Source organism: Nothoprocta perdicaria, unplaced genomic scaffold (genome assembly GCF_003342845.1).
Source record: "Nothoprocta perdicaria isolate Ctin4 unplaced genomic scaffold, notPer1 scaffold_6, whole genome shotgun sequence".
Classification (NCBI taxonomy): Eukaryota; Metazoa; Chordata; class Aves; order Tinamiformes; family Tinamidae; genus Nothoprocta; species Nothoprocta perdicaria.
Window position 1 is genome coordinate 6,853,619 of NW_020455865.1, and position 17,094 is coordinate 6,870,712.

At 46.8% G+C, this 17,094-nt stretch overlaps 1 protein-coding gene across 1 annotated transcript in view; it reads left to right on the forward strand.

Annotated features, from left to right (window-relative positions):
• The window catches only part of LOC112956099 (astrotactin-2-like), a gene marked incomplete at its 5' end in the record, with an annotated part of 68,406 nt that extends 51,589 nt beyond the window's left edge, over positions 1-16,817 (forward strand). The window contains 3 exons of the mRNA XM_026049606.1: positions 2,683-2,870; positions 14,808-14,876; positions 16,797-16,817. Of these exons, the coding sequence (XP_025905391.1) occupies positions 2,683-2,870; positions 14,808-14,876; positions 16,797-16,817 (278 nt within the window). The remainder of the gene's footprint in view (positions 1-2,682; positions 2,871-14,807; positions 14,877-16,796) is intronic.
• Between the last annotated feature and the right edge of the window lie 277 nt (positions 16,818-17,094).

Sequence of the window (17,094 nt, forward strand, 5' to 3'; positions counted from 1 at the left end):
GTTGGCCTATTGCCCCTAGAAAAGACATTTTTAGTGTCTATCCTAAAGTCATTATTATTTTTGTTCTACCCGCTCATCCCTGCCTCTTTCTCTTCCTTCCACCCTTCTCTCCACAGATGAAAAAGAGAAAGGGAAGAGGGGGAGGGGAAAAAAAAAAAAAAAAAAAAAAGCCTTATAGTACTAATTAGGCTTATTAGGCATGGAAGGGCTCTTCTCTTTCAAAAAAACTCTGTTTTAACCTCTTTTGAGATGAGAGACACGAGACTTATTTTGGAAGATCCCTAGGTGATGCACGGGCTCCTGTCCTGGAGCATGAGTTGTGATGTTGACTTGATTTACAGGGTGAAGAGCGCAATCAGTGCATTTTGTACTGATTTGCTTCAGGAAACAGCTGTTTTTATTAAAGCAGAGAAGGGGCTGTTAGAGATGTTATTGCAATGACAGAGGCACAACAGCAAGTTCATGCATCTTCTCAGGAGTGCAAGGGTGGACTCGTACAGATTCCATGTGCAGTCAAGAGCTATTTAGCTGTTTTTGTTCTTTTTCATTTTGAATGCTTAGATATGCATAGAGATAGGGGCTAACAAGGACTGCTCAGTTGCTGGCCAGCAGAGATAATGAGCAGAGCCCTGAAGGAGATTCAGGTGGCAGTGCAAGTCCTCCCACGTATATCAAGAGCATAATTAGTGAGGTGCTAAATAAGGGAGCTGGCAGGAATGGCCTAACCTTGTCTATGCCCGCAGCCAGGCTGCTGCCAGCTGTGGCAGGTGTGATCAGACCTTTGCTGAGTGCTCCAGAGTCATGATGGGGACATCTCTGTGAAGAGCATGGTGTCGTATCTGTTGTAATCTTTTCTACTGAAGAATGTGTTGCTTGCAGGGCTTTGGAAAATTGTTCCTGAAGAATCAACAGCTGTTGTTGGTGTAGGACAAGGGACTGGGATGGCATTCCTCAGAAGTGGAAGGRCCCAATCTGCTGGCCTGTGTTGCTGCTAGTGAGCTGGCATCAAAGTGCCTTAAAGGATCTGGGTCTAAAAGATGCTAGAACTTCTCAAGATACCCTCAGCCACACTCTCTCTTCTAGCTTCTGCTCAGAGCTAGAAGTGGATGTGCTTTTGTCCAGCTGGATTTGTGCAACTGGAGTGCAGAAGTCCAATTCTGTTCATTAGAGGCTTGGGCTGGAGATCAGGAGAGAGGAATAGTCAAAATCCTCAGCTGGCAACCCCAGCACTGAGCGATTGAGTGGTACTTTGGAGTCACGATGTGCATCAACTGGGTCATCCCTTCCTGGTACRAATAGGATCTAAACTTGCACATTCTGCTGTCTTGGAGCAGCCATACCTGAGAGACTAAAGATGTTTTGAGGTGGATTACCCTGATTTTCTGCTGAAGTGTCTCCACTGAAGGAGAGAGCTGTCCACCCACAGAGATGGACAGCTAATGGCCCTGTGTCCTCAGCAAGGACACTCACTGGGCATCCATCGTCTGCTGCTCCACAGAAAGTACAAATACTTATGCAAAATAGAGCATTTGTCAGAGATTATGAAGCATATCACAATCCATTACAGTCAGTTGCTAGGTCACTCTCTCTACAAACATAAGGGAACCAAATTTGGTGCTCTCATAAAGTAGGTGACAGCAGAAGCCCTGGGCCCAGTAAATAAGAGGCTTCCACTGTGAACCTGACTTGTTTTGCACTGCTTATATTGCAGATGGAAAAACAAACATGAAAAAAGAGGTGGTGGAAGGAGAAATATTTTGGATCATTTTGCCCTAGTGTTCTTTTTTTGGGTTTGATTTGGCTGCCAGACTGACAAATCAGTTCTTTGCAGAGATGCATTTAAAACTTTGCTGACAGCTTCACAGCTGTCCATCATCTTGGTGCTGCCTGGCCAAGCTAGGAGCTGCAGCTGAGGCTGAGGGGGCTCTGGCTCTGGGCTGTGTGAGTGGCTGTAAATCTAGGATTTGCTTATGGTCTCCGGATTTTGTCCAAGCAACTAATTACTCAGGTGTGATGCTGAGAATGTAGGTCAGGGTTGGATGCTGCTGTGGATGGGAATACTGGGATGTCACCATCCCATCTCCCAAGGTGCTTGCATTATAAATTGTCATTGTGTGGGACATGGAGGATAAAACTAACATCTCCAGGGCAGAGGCTACAGAGATATTTGTYAGCCTGATACTTGACTTTTCCATGTTTACCACCTCTTGCTTGTGCTTGTTAGTCTGSGTTAGGACTAGCCTTGCTAAAGATGACTTGATGGTAGCTTGCTACTACTGGAGGATGATTTYCCTCATAAGAGCTGGCAGAGCACATGCTGAAGCCTGTGTTCTGGCTTTTCTCACACMAGATGTCCTGTCTCTGCCTTGGGCTGACCAGAAACCACTATGGGGCTCGACTGCAAACTTCGAAGAGCTGCTTCTGGCACATTTCTAGAAGTGTAGGAGGTTAAAGGCACTTTGTTCAATGTTCTGCTACTACAGTTGTCCTTCTTTTCTAGAAAATTGTTACTTATGTAAGGGGAAATTGATGTGCAGAGGCCCAAAAGCAATGTTTAATGTGACCAAAGAGATGAGAGACATACCAGGGGTAAAAATCAAATGTTGTAATTGCCGCTCCTTTGCCTGAACTGAGTGTACGGTGGAAAAGGCTAATTCTCAGTTGTGTGATTTGTCACTGCAGAGATGTCTGGAACTGTGGCTGATATTTCCTTGGTGCACTGGAAGCAGCAGTGGCTGGAGAATGGTACCCTGTATTTCCACGTCTCCATGAACAGTGCTGAGCAGCTGTCTCGGGTCACTCCGCCCACCCTCCAGGAGCCTTCGGAGATAGTGGAGGAGCAGATGCACATTCTTCATATCTCTGTCATGGTGAGTCGAAGCCGAACTCCGTCTGAGGGTACAGAGGGCCATCTGGGAGGGAGCGCCGGCTGGCAGCCAGACTGGAGTGGGAGGGTGGTGATAAAGAATAGGCTGGCAGGTCCGGTTTGCAAATGTCTGCATCCCTTAAGTGCACTCCTTGTCTGACTCTTTGCTTGGCTGGGCTTCCAAAGAAGGAGAGGTAGGTTTGAATGGGCCAGGGGAAAGAAGAGGAGGAGGAAAAAAAAAAAGTGTAGTTGATCTTGTAATAAAGGCAAGATCATGGAGCTGATCTTGTCTTTTTGAGGCTTTCTTAACTTTAATTTTGCTTGTTAAGTCAGTATGGGCTACTGAGTGATCCTTCCTATTCAAAGGACAAATCTGAACTAAGAGTGGTAAAAGTAGCACAGATTCTTTGAATATCAGAGGTGTTTGTGACTTGTTTTGAAACATGTTACACATGTGCCCTGATGCCTTTTAAAAGTTTATTTTGGCCTTACAATATTGTTGTCTGTGTCCTTGAATCTGGCCCATTGCGCCTCTCTACTTTAGAGGTCCACTTGTGAAATGAAACCAGCTGTACTGTCCCGTAGCTCCCACTGCGCAAAAGTGAATACCCACAAAGCAGTGTGTAGGCATGTCACTTATTTGCCCGAGTAAGGTCTTTTATAGGATTGGGGACTGAGGAACCTCTGCAGCTGGAGCCCGTATGTGAGGGCCATCCTCTGTTTTTATAGGTAATGTCATCTGTGCTACACCTTCTACTTTGGTGGCTGTGTTAGGTTCAAAGCAGCAGGATCTTACTATCCAGTTCCATTGTGGATTTAAAAAGCAAGAGAAGAAGCCATCAAGGATAGGAGACTTCCTTGAAAACCTGCAGCAACAATTAGATGMAAAATATCCGCTCCTTCATTTGCAGAATATATGTGTTCTCTTTTGCACCTCCTGCTCATTTGGGGAGAAGGAGCCAAGACTGTGGTAGTATGAAGTCTAACTTTCCATTTGAACAAGAGGCTATTTGGCTTTGAAAGCTTAAATCTATTCTTTCAGGTGCCCTGACCCTTGTCAGGGAGGCTTTAGATTGAGCACTGAAAGCATGTGAACACAGAGAGGCATTGCATTAAGGCTGCTGGGCAAGATAAGCAGTAAGATAGCTGGATGGCAGGAAGGGAAAAAAATTGGGCACTCTAGCATAGTGGATTTGGTAGGGAGCATTTTTTAGGTCCTGCAAAAGTATCAGTGTGATGGAGTGTTGGAGAGAGAAAGATAAAACTGGGATACTCAGAGAATGAGCCTGAAAAAATGGATGTGAGAGAGAAAACAAGGAATGGAGACAACAGCAGAAGTATGAGAGGTAGAAAACTTGATTCCTGATTTGAATGGGGATTTGCTCGACTGTTGTGTGCAAACCTCTGCCAACCTCACCTACAGGACTGTTCTCCTTTGTAGATACAGAAGTAGTCTGTGACTGAGGGTGATACTGGTTCCATAGCCTAGTGATTGGGATGATTGCTTGAAATGCAGTTTTTCTTTATTAGGRGATGGAATAAATGCTCCTTATACACATGTCTTATATATCATAATTCACTTTTCTTTTGAAAGTCATGGTACTCATCTCTGTGTGATTTGAGGCCCTGACCTGGGAGCCTACATCTAAGCCCATGCACTCCTGTCTTTGGGAATAGCTGGGGGAGCAGGCAGAGCTGTGCAAGAGCCCTGGATACCTTGGTCAGGATTGCATCACAGACGTGACACCTTGCCCATTTTTTTTTTTTTTTGAAGATTCATTAACTTTTGGAGTGAACCTGTGCCAAGTTTTGAGTTACTAGCAGAAGAAATATAGTTGTTTTTGTCCTCCCAAAAACCACATGGCACTGTATAGCTGAAGTAAAGCTGAGAAGTCTTTGTTTTTGCACATGGTGTTCCACTGGAGTGTCTGGCTTTGTTCAAACTCCTTTCCCACACTCTTCTGTACCTCGCAGAGCACAGCTGAGTTGCATCTCAGACACAGCCCACTGCTTGGAACTCTTCTGCCTCTCCAAGCTCTGTTCCTGCATGGAGCTATGCTTGGTCACCACCAGCCTCCCATACTGTCACTGTACCAGCCCCAGCCTGTGACGCTCATTCAACATTCAACCTCCCATCCTCTCATATGCCTCAATGTCTTTACTTCTTCTGCTTTGAGATTCAACTTGAATTGTTTACAATATTCTTCCTCCTGCTTGGAGCTGGGAAGCCTAGAGCATCCTGCACRTGGTTGCAGGCTGAGCACCTTGCCTGTCCTTTTGAACCACTCAGTAGTGCCTTTGCTGCAGCACTCATCCTGCCTCGTTCATCATCTGCTTGGGATCTCGCCATAGGGCGTGGGGGAAACCTTGGAAAATGCTTCTTTCAATCTCATTTAAGTGACTGTAACACTTACTTTTACCTGTCTGTTCATTCTCTGGCTGAGTTATAGAGAGCCAGAAACAGTTTGCCTGTGGGATCTCACTAATTCCCGACTTTACACATTTAGGGAGTGTTCTTGCAAAGCTTTATTGGACCAGGGGACATCTCCAAGCTGAACTCCCGCACACAGAACCGTTATTTTGGATTTGTGTTGATGTTTATGACTTGGCTTGCTCGTAGCTCGTGCTCTGCCTCTAAAGCCAAACTATCTGCTGCGCTGAGCCGGGGCCCTGGAGAGCCCGCTCTGAGGATGAGATGCTGGTGAGCATAAAGCCCATGTTTTAGAGAGCTGTGGGAAAGGGCAGGTGTTTCAGCCCTGGGCTTCCATGGTGAGGCAAACCTCACAGGGTCGCGGGATAGGGCTGAATGGAGGAGAGGAGGCTCTGAGCAGCACCCAGCAGGGCTGAGGACAGTAGGGACTTGCTTGCAACCTCAAATTAACCAGCATTTCATGTGCTTAATGTATTTTTTACATTTTTCTGCCWCCTTTACTTTTTTTTTCCTGTAATATCAGTTTTATATGTGCTTTCTGGTTTTGGGCTGTTTTGTTTAGTGGTTGTTATTTTATTTTWTTTTWAATTATTGTTTTCCCCTGCATGTTATCTCTTGACATACAGAAYTGGCAAGGAACATTGCCCTCCTTTTAATACAGCTAAATCTGTTTATGCAGAAGCTGGTTGCTGAGGGGAGGATTTGGGGAGCGGTGGCTGCAGGGGATAGCGAGGCGCTTCCCTAAAGACCAGGTTGTGAGGAAGGGGCTGGCGGGAGCTTGTGTCCCAGGGTGATCATCTGTGCCTGCAAATGCCTTAGGTACTGTGCAGCCGTGACCCTCGCGTGCAAGCCCAAGGGCATCTTTAACAGGAAAATAATACTTTTTCTGTTCTTTTCCTCATGACGGTTTTTTTCCTAGTCTCTCCCCAACGAGACATAACATTAATTACCGCAGTTAAGGGGAATTCTGTCTCCATTACTGTCTGCCACCCCTTTCCTCTTGGCTTGAACATYTGAAATTTATCTCCCAAATGAAAGGGAAGGGGGAAAGAAAAAAAAATATGCAAATGCTGGGATTTTATTTATTTACTTTTTTTGCACAGTGTCAATTAGAAAGGAATCAATATTTTTGTCATTATGCCTGTTGTGTTTTTCCCCATAATCTTTGCTGTCATTTGGGTTTAATTGTGTTGTTTCCTCTTGTGTGGAAGTAAATCTTATCTGTTTTGGATTAAAATTCAATGAAGGTCACAGCAGCTCGAAAACTTACCAGGCTGCAGCAATTAATGTTCATTTGGCTTTGATAAATTGGAATGTTCCCCACAATAGGACTGGAGTGGATTTCAGAAGCAATAATTCTTCCATTAACTCAATGATTCCCTGCATGATAGAGCGTCTTGTCACTGCTCTGTTTGTCATCTGTCACTTCAAGGAGCCAGGCATATGCCTGATATGATTTATCATGATTATTGGGATTGCTTGTGTCAAAACATTTTAAACCACTAATTATTCTAGCCTTGTGAATCGCTGAATTCGACAAAATATAAGTTACACTTTTTTTTTTTTTTTGCACCACTTTGTCTCTTTATTGTTCTGGGTTATTGTAAATCCAGTCTTAGGGCTGCATTTAGGAGCAGCTGATTTTAAATGTGGTCTTATTTAGGACTCCAAGGGAGAGAAGACGTGAGTGCCAGCAGGAGATGCACGTGCAATCTCCGAGCTGAGTCATTGTGGGTCTGTGACCTGCAGCCACATGCTGTGCATCTGGTGGCACCCTGGTGGCCCTTGGGGGCTTCTCCTTGTCTGGGTGCTGCAAGTGGGACCACAGGACTCTTGTAACAGCCAAAAAAAATGTGGCTACCAATGCTACAGACTGGACTCTTCACCCTATGCCTGTGTGAGAGATGCTGGTAAAGTCCCTGGATGTGTGTTGGCAGATCAGAGTGGGTGTGTGCAAGTGTTTGTGTAAATGAGTTATCCATTCACTCACATGTGGCTCCAACAGAAATMAGGTAGGCACTTTTAAGAAAGGCAGCAAACAAAAGCCTTGTTTCATCTCCTACTTGTCTTCCTGCTAGAGAGCATTTGAGTGCCTGGAATAAAAGGTGAGCAGACCTCACCAGGTTGTTTTTTGTGTGCCTACTTTCTGCTGGCTGTTGTTGGCAGTAGCCACTTCGCTGCTGGATTCTAGGTCTCCCAGCAGACTCTTTTTTCAGCTCTTATTTGTACAGATTTCCTTTTTTCATGTTCTTGTGCATCCTGATATTTCCCTAATGATTGGCCTTCGGTGCTATGTTCTGTCAGCTAGCAGGATGGGTATAAAGTGTACTCTTAAACACTTCACTCTGATTTAGCCACCTGCTCTGGCATGCTCTGAAGTGGAGTCTGGGGAAGGATTCTGTGGGTCAGACTCACCTCGCTGCGGCCCCTGAAATCAATCCCGGCGTGTGCGGTTTCGCATCGCTGCCTGGCGAGCACAAGTGCTGGGGCTAGCTCTATAGCTTCTTAAGCCCTGCAATCATATACACAAGCAAGTGGAATTTAAGAAGCAGTTACTCTTTCCTTTTGGAAGGTTTTTCTCTGCCGTCATTCAGTAARAGCCATGACAAGTGCATTCATTTGCTTATTTTTTAGCCTGTGAACCATATCATGACTCTCCTCTCTCTCCATGCTACACTGCCCATGTTTCCTCAAGGATCTTGGTTCTCATTAGGATCTTGGCTTTCAGCTTGGCTGCGTGAAGCGTTATCTGGGGCTTCGTGCTTGTCCTGTGAGTGATGTGCAATCATTCGGGTGTGATCTGAGCCTTTCCCCAAGCGCCCGTGTTTTCCCATGCTGAAAGAACCCCTTGGCGCRTATCCATTTCTCAGGTGGCTGCTCTGAACACAGCATCTGCCTGGTGCCGTGGACAGGATCGTGTGGTCTTCCCAATACAGCTTTGCAAGCGTAAATTCCTTGTATCTGCATATGCTGGCAGGGTTTGGTTTCTTTTCCATAAACGCTTATCATGAACCACCAAAACAACTTATCTGAGTGCATACAGGAGGGAGAGAAGAGGGGGAACCGACCATTTGAGCTGCGCTGGGAGAGGTGCAACTTTTGTGTGCAGAAAAGACTATAACCTTGTACAGAGTTGGTGGTCCTCATCCTCTCCAGCAAACAGGTCTCCAACTGAGCACTCCTGTTCTCACGTGCTGTACAGCTGTGTGCCTCAAGGTGTRCAATCCCTTGGCTTTAATGTTCTTGTCTTCTTGGCAGGCATTTGGTACTGTCACATCTTCCTACCCTTTAACGTGCTGTTCGTCTCCATGAAAAGCCTCTCAATGGGTTTACTTCTTCCCACCTGACTACATAGTCACAGCTTGCATCCTGGTGTGTCCTGTGCGTTGTTGGCTACTCCAGTAGAGCTAAGTGCTCCAGCAGATATTGAATGATGCTTGAGCCTTGTTTTATTTCTTTGCTGTGTATCTTGCTGATGGCAGCACTGGAGCTCCTGTCAGCTAGCTCAATTGGAAAAAAAAAAATGGTGTAACATGAATAATGAGGTAATGAAGAAGGCACAACATCTGTGTCATCATTTCTGCACCAGGAGGTCAACTAGATTCATAAAACATGCACTTCCAGCTTGTGATATGTTTAGGAATTAATTAGGGTAGGGAGAGAATTGCTGCAGTAGCAGATTTCCTTTACTGAAAGGTATTAAAAAGCTAAATTGATCTCAAATGAGTTGTTTCAAAATGGAAAACTGGGTTCAGCGTGTTCCCCATGTGAAAATCTTGTCCCTGATTATGGAAATAGGGAAAGAGTGGTCTAGCTGAACCTCTGCATGCGACCAGGCATCCAGCAGTACCACCAAATCAGAGCAGGTGCTCAGCGTGGTTGAWAAATCTAAGCCATTAGTGCCTTGCCTACAGTAGCCCTCCCTGGGCCCTTGGTGGACATGCCCAAGCTCTSCCTTCAGCTGTTTTTCTAGGGACGGAGTTGGCTGAAGATGCTTAGTCCAGACCTTTGCTGAGGCCCCAGTCAGAGGGGATGAGCGCCTGCAAAACCTGATGATTTTGAGAAGCTCAATGCACCTAGAAGCTGAACTTCACACTAATGAACTCTGTAACTCTTCCTTGTGCTGTCTGAAGCATCTTGAAGCCAAAGGAACTCAGGGATGCATAAAACTATAAGCACATGGTTGAGCCCGTGCAGGAAAGGGCTACTAATTCAAACTTTGCTGAGGAATTTTGTGTGTTTGTCCCAGTCCCTCTCCAATACCCTGCAACCTTACAGGAGATATAATCATCTCCTTCCTTGTCCCGTGAGGCGGCCCTTTCCCAGATGGGGGAATGTGGAGGTTCAAAGGGGAAGAAGGTGGAATGAGATGTGCCCTCAAAGGGGAGGAGTGGATGCGGGGCTGTGCGAGGGGAAGAGCAGATGAGATGAAATCTTAGTTCAGCAGCATGGTCGAGTGAAGCAAGAAGCAGATCTCCTTGTCTGCTCCCTGTAGCGCTGTCGATAGCATCTGCTTGCTCTTGTGGTGGGAACATTCTTGAGCTTCGGGTTTCATTTCCATAATGTTCCATTAACTAACTTTTCGGGGCTGGCAAAAAAAGCYTCTCTTTCTTTCACCCTCCTTCTCTTCTCCACTTTCCTTATCTGTTATAGAAATAGTATAAAAAGGGTACTAAGCATAATTAATGACATACTCTTGTATTTAGGGAATTCATTTTTGGGAGATTTGTCTTTAAAGTGTCATTTTTGTGACAAAGGCACCTGTTAATAATTTTTCACTAATCTCTMAATGTTTTCTACCTTAATTACTGTGAATACATTAAATACTTTATAACATTGTATCTAGCAAAAATCTTCCTCCCCGCAACTGTGTTAAAATATGTAACTGGAGTGCTTGATTTGCATCTCTGATAAAGTGAAGCTGAATAAATACTCCTAGCTCATCCAAACTGAGGAGAAAACTAACTTTCTCAATTCATCCCCAGAGCAATCAGAGTTAGTACCCAGAGAAAAGCAGCCATAGGAAGTGTTTGGGAGAGCCTTGCTTTTTGCAGATGGTATCAAATGCGTGGGATGTGTCTGCAGTCTTAGAAAATTCCCAACTTCTATGTGCTGAGAAAGAGGAAATGTTTGGGGAACAAAATGCAAAGTATTCTAATTGGGTAGCCAGTATGGTCACGGGATATTGGAAAGATGATGCTGAAATAGTGAGGAGATCAGAAAAAAAATCCAGAAGGAGGGTTTTGAATAGAGGGTAAGGGAACATTGCTGTTCTTCTCCTTTCTCTTCTTTATACAAGAGGAAGAATTTGTAGCTCTCCACCGTGGCAGGGCATCACTTGCATCTCTGATTCTTGACCTTTTTTCATTGTTCCTTCTCTAAGCATGGGCAAAGCAGAGGGAAAAGTCAAGCTGTGATGTTGGAGCTCTGACTCGGCTTCTGGTTTGCAGAGCTGTCAARAGGAAGGCGCATTCTCGTCCTGCACGGATGTGTTATTCTCGTTGCCTGCTGCAGCTGGTCTCGCCTAGCTGCAGGTGTCTAGCAGAAAGCAATTCCGTGCGAGAGCCCGGTGCTAATCTTTTGTGTTATGTTTGAGTGTAAAGTGCCTGGAGTATTTGATAGGTACCTTTGAAACACTGAAGTAAACACAGAAATGCTTTGCAGCTACCAGCCTAGATTTAATCACTTTAAACTGCCAGTCTCAAAACTACCTGGGATGCTACAGTAATGATCGCGAGTAGAGACGGGCTCGCCTTGGAAACCAGAGCATCAACCGCTCCAGACAATGTGACCTATAATGTTTTGCTGGGGAAAGAAGATGAAAAGGGAGGGAGTATCTGGGTTTGCATGTCCCTGAGATCAAAGGTCCTTGCTTAAGAAGGAAACTGGTGTCAGGAGCTGCCCCAGGTTGCTCCCATTCCTGCTTTCTAGCAGGAAAACTCAKCCTTTGGCTCTGACTGTGCAGGGAGTAGTGTTGGGTAATGCACTACCTTGGTCTAAGGCCTTTTCTGTTTCAACTGTAAAATATATGTGTGCGCTTGAGTGCTGGACTGATTTCCTTTCAGATAAGCAGTATATCTAATCTTTTCCTACAGCCCGTGTCTTATTCTCAGAACTCCCTGGCCTCTATAGTGATTCTCTTTTAAATATGTGAGGTGCAAGTTAGGAGCTAGCCAGCTGGGCAAGGTTTGAAAAAAAAAAGTTTATGTCTGAGTTAAAATATTGTCTGCATCAGGAATTAGTTTGCATAAAGGCGAACTATGATAAATTTTGTTTCAACTACTTTAAAAGATGTCTGTGAAAGACTTGACGCAGCAGCTCTGCAAAAGACTTCTCATTTTGTTGGCAAATCCCAAAGATTTGAGTAAGTTTTAATGACAGGATGAAATGTAATATCTTATTTGTCTCCAGAAATGTGATGTTTGCTTTCATTTTGGGCTTTTTTTTTYYCCCATTTATAAATAAACTACGCTTAGTTCCATAAGGCAACATAATAATGCGAAAAGACAGAATGCTTTTTGTTTAGAGAAGTGTCAGAATGAAATGTTTCTCCTCTTCAACACTTTCCATATCCTCCTCAAAAGCACTTACACTTCAGTTTCAGCTGATGCAAAGCTGTCTAAGTAGATAACCTATTTTGCTGAAAATCTTGCCAAGTTCTCCTTTGAGTAAGTGTGGCTAAATCAGATGAGAGTTGCACTGGTGGAAAAGTGGCGAGTTTTGAAAAATGGGGACCTGGCCATCTTTTACCAAAGAGATGTTGAAAGAGATGTTTCCCCCACCTCTGCTGCTCCCAGCCCTGGACTGTCCCAGGAAAATGAGAGTAGGAAACTTGCTAGAAAGAAAAGTAAATCAGAGTGGTTGCGTCTTTCCAGGATGAAGGAGAGGCTCAAATACCTGCCAACCTGAAGGACGGGGATTATCCTCACGTATCTAGTGGTGAATCTCCTTTTCATCAGAGGGCTACTAATATAGCTGCAAACTTTTTTGGCACTATGTGTGCCTGGATGTTGTTTCTGAGGGAAATTAGGCAAAATTCCCACTGACTTAATTGGGATTAACACCAGGCCAAGTGTAGTTATTTTTACTTGACGTTGTTCCTGCCCTGCCATCTCTCTCCCTCCCCTTGCCTCCCTGGACGAAAAAGAACGTGTTCTCTTTTAGCCTTCAAAAGGTCTCCATGAGCTCCAAGCAGCAGCCTTGCATTCATGGTGTGAAGCAAAGAAAATAAACTAATTATGTGTATTTTAAAATCCAATTATCTGAAACTCCCGGAAAATAAGTATTCTTGAGAAGAGGACCATTTTGATGGGCATGGCAGCTGCTGAGGCTGCACCTCTCCTCCCAGGCTGGGACCAAACCTGCTCAAGGTCAGGCTGGATTTGTTGTGGTTACTGGCAGCAGGACAAGCGGGGTCAGCGTTTGGCTCTGCTGGGACACACTTGGCTTGCGGGATTGTGGTACCTTCTTCACTGCATTGTTCTTTTTCCAACAGCAAAATTGTCCCTTCTCCCTTTCTAGCCCTTTTTTCCTTTGCCCTTCCTCGGGAACAAAGGATTTAGTTTGCTATTAAGAAGCTCATGCTGAGGCTAGTAAGAARCCTCATGTTTCGTCTGCCAATGAGAGATTTGGCCCCTTCCCATATCAAAGCCAAGACCAGACACCCTGACCTGCACCAAAAACCAGGTCCAAACTAGCTGAGCAGCACACAAGGATGCTGGAGTCCCACTCAATGAGAGCCGTAGCAAGGCAGGAACCAGGAGCTGTTGGGATTTGCTCGGCCAACTGGTCTGTCTCTTCCCCAATGCCGTTGATTTCCTCTCTTTGGACATGGAGGCAAGAAGCCTGTGTATGGGAGCAGGCAGGACAGCAGACTGATGCTCTTGCTCTGTCAGATGTCTGTTTCACTTTGCAGTGGCATATCTGGTTCCAGACTCCTCACTAGTCACCCCTTAAGCAAGCTTTGACTCTTGCTATCATGAGCATGTTTTCCTTTATTGCAAGAACTCATGAGCCTTGGAGGAAAACCTAGGGGAGGAGATGGTGATGGCAACAATTGCGAAGAGTCTGAGGGGAAGGAGGGGTTGGGGAAGCAGAGAGCAGCATTGGAATTGAAATTACAGTCTGTTTTGCAAACATTGCAATGATTTTGGAGCATCGTTCAGCTCTAGTGGGAGCAGAGAGCCTATGTATTGGGGGAGAGGCTGTGATAAAGCAAAAATAAACAGATGGGCAGCCCTGTTTGGAGAGGGAGAGCGATGTGTGCTGCAGTTGCATGGCAGCATGAAATTACAAAGGGGGTGATTGGATGGAAAGCGCTGGTTCTGTGTTAATGCCCCAAAGAGACTCTTGGTATGATTAAGCTTCAGGTTTTGCTTGGCCTCTCCTGGAAATCCATCATTATTCATGTCAGCGCCGGGCCTGTCAGACTCTCTCTGCCACAGAAATTAATGATTTGAACTCGACGACCTGCTCACACGATGGGATGAGGCTCCATAAGGCAGYGCAAGGGCTCTGTGGAGCGGCAGCGTCCTTCCGAGAGGAGAGTTATGTCCTGAGGAAGGTGGTCCTTGAAGGGTGCGTGTCCCTACGTGCACATGCCCTGGTGGGAGGCAGCYGCTGGCAGAGGTCACCAGCGTTGTCTCGGAGCCACTTGTGCTCCGCAGGGCTCTGCCGTACGGAGGTCTTGGCCCTGCCACCCTAGCTGGTCCTCACAGAGGGAGGGCTGCATAAGTATGAGCAGACCGCTCTGCTTCCAGGGTTGGCTCGAGCTTTCTCAGGTTGCACAGGGTAGCTGAATCTCTTGAGTTATGTGGTAGTGGAGCTTGCCAGCACAACGCACAAAGATGGGAAGAACAGCGTTAATGATAAAGTAATGTGCTGTGTGTCTCTGCCAGCCACTGTTTTAAAGTGATCACACTTCATCTTACCATGCCTTGCTGGTCTTCTGGGCATCGCTGCTGACAGCTGATGTCTTGTCATGTTGGCTTTACATGCTGGGATACCTTTGCTATTACCCGTTCTGCTGCAGTGGGTGAGAGTGGAGGTTACTCTTCCTTCCTCAGATAAAACAATCGTGTTTAATGGAGAACGTGGCTGTGCAGCAAGGGGATCGGACCTTAGCCCTGGGACAAGGCTTGGGCTTGTGTGCTGAGCTCCAGTTGCTGCTCGGTTAAGCAGCTGGGACTGTCCCTTTTCTTTCCCAGTCTGTCCCCTTTCTTTCCTCCCTCTTTTAAGACACAATAAAATATCAGGCTTCTCTGTTCTTCCCTGGGAGACTGGTGCTCCCAGCTCTGTGCTGCTCAGGCTAGGGAATATATTGCAGGCAAAAATCCTCCCTTCTGGGCACTGGTGAGCTCCTTCCTTGGGCAGCACCACCACCAGCAGAGCAGATGTCTCTGAGGGGCTTCTGCTCCCATACAGGAGGGAGGGTGCCCAGGATGTCTGTGCTGGCCAGCTTGCCTTCTTGGCTTGACAGATTTTCAGGCAAAATCCCTGTTTTCCCCGCAGTGTGCTCAGACCTATGGGCAGAGCTGGAGCTGCACACCAGGCAGTGATGCTCTCTGGGGACTTGCTGAGGTAATGGGGACACCTCAGCATCTGGGTGGTAATGAGGTAATGGGGACACCTCATCTCAAGGTGGAAGCACCGCTTTTACAGGCTCTGTAGGGCCATGTGGGTGCATGGAGAGTAGTGTGTGACTTGGGTGCTCCTCTGCATACCCTGCTGGGAGGAGCAGCCATCCCAAGACGTGTCCTGTTACCTGGGGCCATAGCTCCATCCCCTCAGATTGTCCCCATTTCCTTTAATAAGACAACAAATAACCTTGTGGGTTTTTTGTTTGATTGTTTTGGGGGTTTTTTTTTTTTGGTGTGTTATATGGGTGTTATGTGTGCATGCATAGAAATGGCCCCTTTTCACTTTTTTTTCATACTCTTTCTCCCTGGTGTGCCGGTCTGCGAGGGGGAGGGAGCCTTCGGCCGAGCTCTCCATCACATGGCCCTTGTTTTTCTGTGTTATTTTTTCCCCATCACTGCCCTTGCCAATGAAAGGACGTTGTATAGCCGCGGAGACTGGCAGGGGCCGTAAAGCCGACTGCCAACAGCCGCAGCCTCTGAAAAGGCTTAGAAATGCGAGCTCTAAATTAGCTCCCAAATCTTCTTTTTCTCTTTCTCTCTGGTAAAAGAGCCCCCACAGAGCAACCTCAAACTCCTATTTTGTTGCTGGTCTCTCTCCCAGGTCCAGCTTTGCCACCACACGAGCCAGGATCTAGGGAGACCCTGGGCCCGGGGTGGCCTGAGTCTGATGCCGCGGCTGGAGCAGCACCACAGGAAGGCAAAAGAACAAATGCTCTCGTGTCCCCGCTGCTCACAGCCCCCTCTGCTCCCTTCCAGTCCTGCTTGGCCGCCTCCCTTGGCTGCTTTGCAGTGCTCGCTTGGCAAGAGCTGTGTGGGCACTTTGCTGCAGCGCTCCGGGAGGCTCCGGGGAAGGGCACAGTTGACCGATGGCCGACGGAAAGCTCCAAGGGCTCCGAAGGCTGCGCTTATCCCCAGCGCGCTGGCYGGAGGAGCTGAGTCACGATGTTGTGGGGCTGGGACGATGAAGCAGCTGAAGCACAGCTGCTGCCCCCGAAACCGCGTGAGGAGGAGGTTGCCTGTGCTGAGACCAGCAACTGTTCCCCCACTCCAGGTTCTTGCCCTTGCCAGGTCATGCAGTGACGGAGGCATCTATTTCAGTAGAAAGATGAGGTGAGAGTAGGGGGGAGCAGCTTTGCATCTATCCAGAAGGGCARAGCGAATCCACGGACTGAGATGCTTTCTTGGGCTGCTTGTGCCCTTGCAGAGATGGTTGCACTCGGGTTGAGCCTAGGCAGTGGGCTGTGCTTGGCCAGGCCATCATGTTTGTGGAGGGCAATGGGATGCTGATTCACTTCTATGCCCCCTGGTTTCCTGCAGTAGAGATGCAGGGGGCTTAGTTTTGTGGTCTGTTTTGCAAACTGAGCCCTGCAGCTCAGCGTCCCACCAGCAACCCAGCGTGCAGGTTGCTCTTCAGACATCTCAATGGCCATGTACAAGTAGCCATGTGCTCATGTGTCAGTCATGGAGCTTGGATATCCAACGTGCATCAGTCTCTCGCAACCTCAAACCAACCTAGAAGGACTCTAGAGCCTTGTGTTTTCAGGCACCTGGATTCCTGCCTAGGTGTCYTGGGGTGAAGAATGGGCACTGGAATTGGCAAGGAAAAGGCTTTTCCCAATGSGCCGCTGTTGGAGCAGCTCTGCCTCCCTGCGTCTTTGGGGATGGCCCTTGCGTGGKAGAGCGCGAGCTCTGAAAAGCAGCCTTGGGCACTGAAGTCTGCCTGCTTCATCTTAGCCATGGATGTCTTGGGAAATAGYGGAGGAAAATTCCACTTCCAGAGGCGTGTAACTTTTTAAAAAATCTTTTATTTTTAAGGCTCTGCCTAACTCCCGCTCTCTTTGCCCCTCCCCTTGCTCTGCAGCCAGCTCTGAAGGAGAAGTGAGATTTTTCCGCCAATACGATCATTAGCCTTTCTGCTAATGACCCAAGAACAGCATCCAAAATAAATGAACCCAACCCGCTCATCTTATTAGCCAAATGATTGTGAGGAAAGAGGAAATATTAGCAAAAAAATTGCTTAGGCAGCTGGAATTTGGAAGCGTAGTAGATTTGGTGGAAGTGTGTTGAGGGGTAGGCGAGCCATGGATCTTCTGCCAGCCGTCCCTTTCCCAGCAGAGGGGGAGCCTCTGGGTTATCGTGGTGCATCTGCTCGTCCCTTG